At 61.5% G+C, this 6,484-nt stretch overlaps 1 protein-coding gene across 3 annotated transcripts in view; it reads right to left on the bottom strand.

The window, feature by feature from the left end:
- Window positions 1-544: 544 nt before the first annotated feature.
- The window catches only part of Erfl (ETS repressor factor like), a 30,646-nt gene continuing 24,706 nt past the window's right edge, over window positions 545-6,484 (bottom strand). Inside the window, exons 2-7 of one of the 3 annotated variants that reach the window (XM_033765825.1) lie at window positions 5,210-5,289; window positions 2,262-2,496; window positions 1,689-1,908; window positions 1,456-1,573; window positions 746-1,095; window positions 545-648 (exon numbers count right to left, since the gene is read on the bottom strand). In XM_033765825.1, the coding sequence (XP_033621716.1) occupies window positions 550-648; window positions 746-1,095; window positions 1,456-1,573; window positions 1,689-1,908; window positions 2,262-2,496; window positions 5,210-5,289 (1,102 nt within the window). In that variant the 3' untranslated portion in view covers window positions 545-549. The other 2 variants (XM_033765826.1, XM_033765827.1) reach the window with 2 other exon arrangements.

The raw sequence follows: 6,484 nt of genomic DNA, 5'->3' as shown, positions 1-6,484 counted from the left end.
CCTTCGAGGGAGGGTATCGGGATGGGGCCGTCACAGGGTCAGACACACGGCCACACAAACACAGGTCACAGCAACGGGGCGGGGAGCAGGGGAGGCTGAGCGCCATATTGCACTTTGGGAGTAGGGCCAGGCGGGGGCCCCTCAAACTGGAGCCTGGGGAGGAGCCTGAGGCCTTCAGGTTCCTTCCCCACTGGAACGAGAGGTGAGACCCCCAGTGTGGGGCTGGGGAAGGGTGCCAAGGGCTGGTCCTGGGCCTTGGGCTGGCATGGAGGGCAGACTGGATTGGGTGAGGCTCCGACGGTGGCCCTCCTGGTCCCCGCCTTGGCAGAATTCATTGCCCCACGTTTGCTCAGCTGCCGGTGCCCCCTTTGCCCACCTTGGCCTTGGGGGGTACTGGGAGGCCCTCATCGCCCTCACTGTCAGAGCTGCAGGCGCTGACGTCGGTAATCTCCAGCTCTGAGTCGCTGTCGTCCTTGCCACCCAGTGTAGGCTCCGGACCCCCCGCCCCTGGCAGTGCCAGACGAGGCGCCGCTGCCGCCCCACGTTTGCTCAGCTGCCGGTGCCCCCTTTGCCCACCTTGGCCTTGGGGGGTACTGGGAGGCCCTCATCGCCCTCACTGTCAGAGCTGCAGGCGCTGACGTCGGTAATCTCCAGCTCTGAGTCGCTGTCGTCCTTGCCACCCAGTGTAGGCTCCGGACCCCCCGCCCCTGGCAGTGCCAGACGAGGCGCCGCTGCCCGCTGCCATCTCCAGCTCTGAGTCGCTGTCGTCCTTGCCACCCAGTGTAGGCTCCGGACCCCCCGCCCCTGGCAGTGCCAGACGAGGCGCCGCTGCCAGGCCTGAAGGGCGCTCGGGGCCCAGGCTCTCCCCGGTCGCAGCCAGCAGGGGTGCAGCTGTGGGGCCTCCCCCAGCCCCTGCAGAGGGCAGGTGGCCCAGGGAACTGGCCAGAGGGTTGGGATAGAAGTGCGGGGGGTAGAGAGATGGGGGCAGCTTGGGGAAGGGGCCCGTGAAGTATGGGTTAAAGTTCCAGGGACACTCAGGGAAGGCGCGGCTGTAAGGACCCAGCAGGCCAGGGGGCTTGGAATAGCCAGTGGCACCTAGGGGGTGGGGGAGACGGCTGGGTCAGGCTGGGTCGAGACCGTGGGGCCTGCCTGCGTGGGGTTGGTTGTTAAAGGGGCTGCCTTCTCTGTTCCACTCCATTCTCCCCGTCACCCTCACCGGGAGAGTCTTCCCTGCTCCCCCTCAGCTCTCCTTTCCTTTAGGGCCCCTGTAGCCCTTCTCCCAGCCTGTCCACCTTACCTTCCTCCCCCTCCACACATCCACTAGCTTTTAAACAGGGGCACACGGTGAAAATGCACACAGAGCCTGGCCCCAGGCTTTCTCCCTCCAGCCTGTCTCCTGCAGTCTTCTTGTTCTCCCAACATCCCTTGTTACCCCTGGGACCCTCAGGCCCTTACCAGAGCCCAGGAACGGGAAGGGGCTGTCCAGACGAAGTTTGTCCGTCTCAGGGGTGAACAGGGGCGTCCGGGCCCCTGGCTCTCCAAGGCGTGGGGTGGAGAACAAGGTCTGCAGGGTCTGGAGAGGGGGACGAGGGAGGCAATGCTGCTCACACCCCCTTCCTGGACATCTCATGGCACGGGGGTGTGAGATGCCCCAGCTCCAGTTCTGGGACCCAAAGATGCAAACTCACCTCGGGGGTGAGGGGAGGAACATCTGGTCCAGGGGCACCCCCAAAGGGACCAGGGGTCAGCAAGAGTGGGGAGCCAGTAGCAGCGGCCGCCACATCCAACAGTGGGTAATTGACAAGCACGACTTTGCTGAAGTTGAACTTGTAGGTGAACCTCTTCCCTTTGGTCTTGTGGAGAATGCGCTTGTTGTAGTAGTAACTGTGGGGAGAGAGGTTTCGGGGTCTGGGGGAAGGGAAAGGAGAACCCTAGGCGTTCTAGATAGAACATTCCCTGCGCCAGCTGTTTAGGAAAACAGATTCACAGAAGTCTCTTAACCGAGGGTCACAGGGCAAGGAAGGGAAGGGAAGGTAGGAGCCGAAATCCTACCCTACATGGCTCCAAAGCCCAGGGCTCAGGTCCTTTTTTCTCTCTCTTCCACTCACAAGTAATTATGGTGGCTACAGTACAGAGCCCCGTGCTTTGGGATCCAACAGGATTTGTCCCAGGTTGTGAAGGGGAAGCTCCCTGCAGGTGGGGGGACCAAAAGGACAGCGAGGGGAGAAGGTGGGAGTCCAGGCCTGCAGCCCCCTCCTCACCGCAGGGCCCGGCTCAGCTTGTCATAATTCATGTGGGGCTTGCACTTGCGGATGCCCCAGAGCCGGGCCACCTCATCGGGGTCCTTGATGACGAATTCCCCGTAGTCCCCCTGCCAGGCGATGACGCCCTGGTACTCTTCCTTCTGCAGCAGCTCCAGGATAAAGTGCCACAGCTGGATCTGCCTCGAGCCAGGGGACGACTCCGGCTTGTAGGCCCAATCCGGGAAGGCAAACCCTGGGGACAGGAGGTAGGGAGTGGCCTGGGGTCAGGATGCCAGGCTGTGGGTCATGCTAGGCTCAGCAACCTGAGTGGCATCCAGTCCTCCCCTGGCTGCAGGGCTCTGAGGAGCAGCCGCTAGCCTGAGGCATCTTTAACAGCCTGGTTGCCATCTCCAGACATGCCCTGCTGGTGTCTAGTCCCCAGCCTATCCAAACATGAGAGAGGAGCCTGGGTCACTGCTCCCTGCCTGACCCTCTACCCACCTGGGCAAAACTCCCTCAGGGTCGGCATCAGGGGTCAGAGGTGGGAAGGGCCAGTTTCCTGTACCAGTGACACTAGGGAGGGGCTGGCAGGGAAGGGCAGCCTCTCTCCAGCTGAGCCCTCTCTGCTGCCCCCAGATAGGCAGTCTTTGGGGTCTCCCCTTTCCAACCCCTGGCCCCTGCTCCAGCTCCGTACTCTTCGAGTCCTCCACCGGCCCGACCCTGGCTGAGCCCATGTCCACATCTCTCTGCACCTACCTGCCTGTCCCCTTCACATCCCCAGGTCCCTCTCCGTATCCGTGCTCAGCTCTATCAGAGCTGACCAGAGCAGCGTCGTGTGTCCTTGTGTGTGTGCAAGCACACGTGCTCGTGCCCTCTCAGACGCCTGTGGCAGACAACACGTCCCACAAACACCCACTCATCGGACACCCAGCCATACCACGGGACACAGGCACGCCAGAGTGCCCCACAGGGCCACCAAGGTAGGCACGCCAGGCACAGGCTGCCCAAGACACAAATTCGGTCACCCCAGCAAAAGCCAGCAACGTGCACCATTACACATTTCCTCCAGCCCCTCAGAACCGAGACCCACTGACAACACTGTGTGACAAATGACACCCATAGGAGCCCAAAGGGCCAACTAACCAATACCCAATGTGATGGAAACCATGTCTGCAGCATCAAGCCGTTCAGGTCTCCACGTATACAGCCGACAGACACACATGGTAAAGCACCCCCCAAACCCACACCCACGGGTCAGCACACCCACGGCTCATGGTTCCGCACTTCACACGGGAGGGGTGCCCTGGGCTCCACTGTCCGCACACCCAGAAGGAGGGTGCAAAGGGGGGGTCTTGCCCACCCTTGGGTCTCACCTCGCAGCCAGAAGGCCCAGCCCTGGGTCCAGCTTCTGAGCCAATCCCCTGTCCCCTTCCCCAGCTCAGAGCCCCCAGATCCAGGCATCAGCACAAAATGCAGCGGTCCCCTTCCAAGCTGAGAGCCTTGCAGGATGGGAGAGGCAGCTGAGGAGGGGGCGATGGGGCAGGAACTCCACTGAGCCGGGAGACCCAGGTCCCTGAAGCTACTTGCTCTGTGGCTACTGGCAGGTCCTTGCCCTCTCTGGCTGCTTATGCAAGGAGGAGCAGAGTCTTGTCCAGGCTGTCTGGTGTGGAAGAGTGGGCCCTAATGCCCCCTGGCCAAAACGCCAGGCAGTTCCTCCCTGAACGGGAAATTTTTATCTCAACTCCTTTGTGCCTTTCTCACCTCAGATGACAGGGCTCAAGCAAAGACAGCTTGGGCCCACTCCACGCCCCAGAACACATTCTACCAGCCTGCAGGGAAGTGTGTGTCACAGACTCATTCACACAGCCCCAAGATAATGACACTAAACCAACCCAGAAAATCCACCTGCCCCAGAACACACATCCTCAAATGCACTGTAGTTACTGAGACAGATACATAGCTGCAGAGAGGGCCCCAGGCAGCTGGCAGACAGACAGACAGACACACACACACACACACACACACACACTGATGGATGACCCAGTGATATACCTGGATGGAAAGCCAGACACCACCCCCAACAGAGCAGCCACACAGCCCAGCATGTGCCAAGAAGTCCCTGGGAATGCCACATAGCACACCACAGATGGCAAAAAACAGTGAAAACTCTGTACACCTCTGAGGCAAGCGCATGGACCCACCACCTCTAACTCCCAGGCAGGGTCCTAAAATTTAGACACCAACCCAGAGACACTTAGGTGGCTTCCACCAGGCACAGATAAACAGGCACACAAACGGGCAGTCTGGGCAGACACTTGTCCAGTGTGAACCCTTCCAGAAACACTAAAGTGTGACACAAGGACACGTCACAATGAGACCCCAAATAACCAGGTGGCCTTAGTCTCTCCCTTGCTCTCACTCATGTGAGCATGCACACACATGCACACACACATACACACACACACACACATTACACAGCCATCTGTGGGGAGTGTGACTTAGGCTCAAATGTGCATGCTAGCCAGCCTTTCTGTCCTTATCCCCAGTCCTAAGTATCCACTTCCAAGCAAGCTGGCTCTCCTGGGCCCCGGGCTGCTTGGGCTGAGCTGCCGTCTGTCCATCTGTCCGTTGTGCCTGGCCTAAGGCCCCTCCAGCCCGGAGTCCTGCTCCCTGCTGGCTGCAGGCGCTGGGTTTGCAGGTGTGCGTGGCTGATAAGCCCAGGCATCCTCACCTCTCTGATCTCTTTGCCTCGTCCACCCCAACCCCCACGTCCCAGCAGGCAGGTGGCAGGGAGATTTGGCTATGAAGTTTTTAGCCAAGTTTTTCATGAAGGGGTTTAATTCAGGGGACTCTGACGGAGACCAGGGGAGACAGAAGCACAGATGGACAAGAAGACACACAGAAAGAAGGTAGAGAGAAGGAGGTGTGGCCCTTAGGGAGGGGTGAGGGAGATCTGGGCCAGTTACCGGGGGTCCAGAGAGCCGGCAGGGCAGGCGGGGCGAAGAGAAGGTCGGAGACGCAGCTACAGTCCATGGCGGAGCTGGCCCTGCAGAGGCCGGACAGACACACGGGGATGGGGACAGTGGGAGAGACAGACACGGGTCAGCCAGCGGGACACTGCAGGGCTCCCCTCTTCCAGCCCCTTCCGCCCGCCTGGTACCCACTGCTCTCTCTGCCCCCCAGTTCCTCCCACCCCTCTTTCCCTGTAGGCCTCCCCTCTGCCCCCTGGTCCCCCTCTGTCCCTGGCCCAGTCACCATCCTCCCCTCTCAGCCTCTCTCCCCGCAGCCTCACCGCTCACCACTCATGGCTGCTGCTCGCTCTCTCGCACTCTCTAGCTCCCGCTACCCGCCCACCCTTGCCACAGCGCTGCCAGCCCGCCACCTCTGTCCCCCGTCTCTAGCCTGACCTCTGAGGGCTGGGCTCTTCGTCTGTCTTTGGGTCTCCCTCGCTCCCTCTGTGTGCGGCTCTCACAGCTGCCCCAGATTCGTCTTCTCTGAAGCTTGCCCCACCCAGCTGACCCCCAGGCCAGCTCCTTGGCTCTGGCGGAGCTGGGCACCCGTCGGCCCTGCTCTCCTGCCGCAGGATGCCCCAGCCCCCTGGAGGAGTCCCACAAACCTCCCGCCACTCCGACTTCTCTCCCTCCCTCCAGTCCTGCTCCTCCAACACCCTCGCCCGCCCCAGACACTTCTGTCCCTGAGACGCTCTGGTCCCTCACCCCTTCCTCTCAGCACCTTCCCCTCAGAGAGCCAGTGCCCCTCACCACTGCCACCCTTAACTACCCACTCCTGATGCGACACCGCACCCCTGGACGGGCGCCCCTTAAGCCACGTCTTGGCTGAGCTGTCGAAACCCCTGCCGACCCTCCTGGAGACCCTCTCTCTGACACTCAGACACCCCCCACACCCTGGGGACCCCTCCCTCCGGTGCTCAGCTAGATCTTGTTCCCTGTAGACCTCCTCGTCCCTCGGACACCAGGCAGAGTCTCCTGGACTTGTCAACAGGTCCCCAGCTCCCTCCCCTGCGCAGCGCCCCCAGCCCTCACCTGTGCCCCTCTCGCAGCCCCCCTTCCTCTGTCTCTCTCTCACTTGGTTTCTCCCACCATCCCTCCCCTCTCTCCTCGACTTCGGGTGCCTCTTCCCACTCTGCGGCCGCTCGGTCTCGTCCCGGTTATCTGTCCCCACCCCCGACCCGTCTCTGTGTGTCTCCCGGTCCCCTCTTCAGATGCCCTCTCCATCTCCCC

The sequence above is a fragment of the Fukomys damarensis genome, unplaced genomic scaffold, assembly GCF_012274545.1.
Source record: "Fukomys damarensis isolate Sample0158 unplaced genomic scaffold, DMR_v1.0_HiC HiC_scaffold_19, whole genome shotgun sequence".
Lineage (NCBI taxonomy): Eukaryota > Metazoa > Chordata > Mammalia > Rodentia > Bathyergidae > Fukomys > Fukomys damarensis.
Note: the sequence above shows the minus strand (reverse complement) of the source record. Positions and strands in the feature narration are given on the sequence as shown.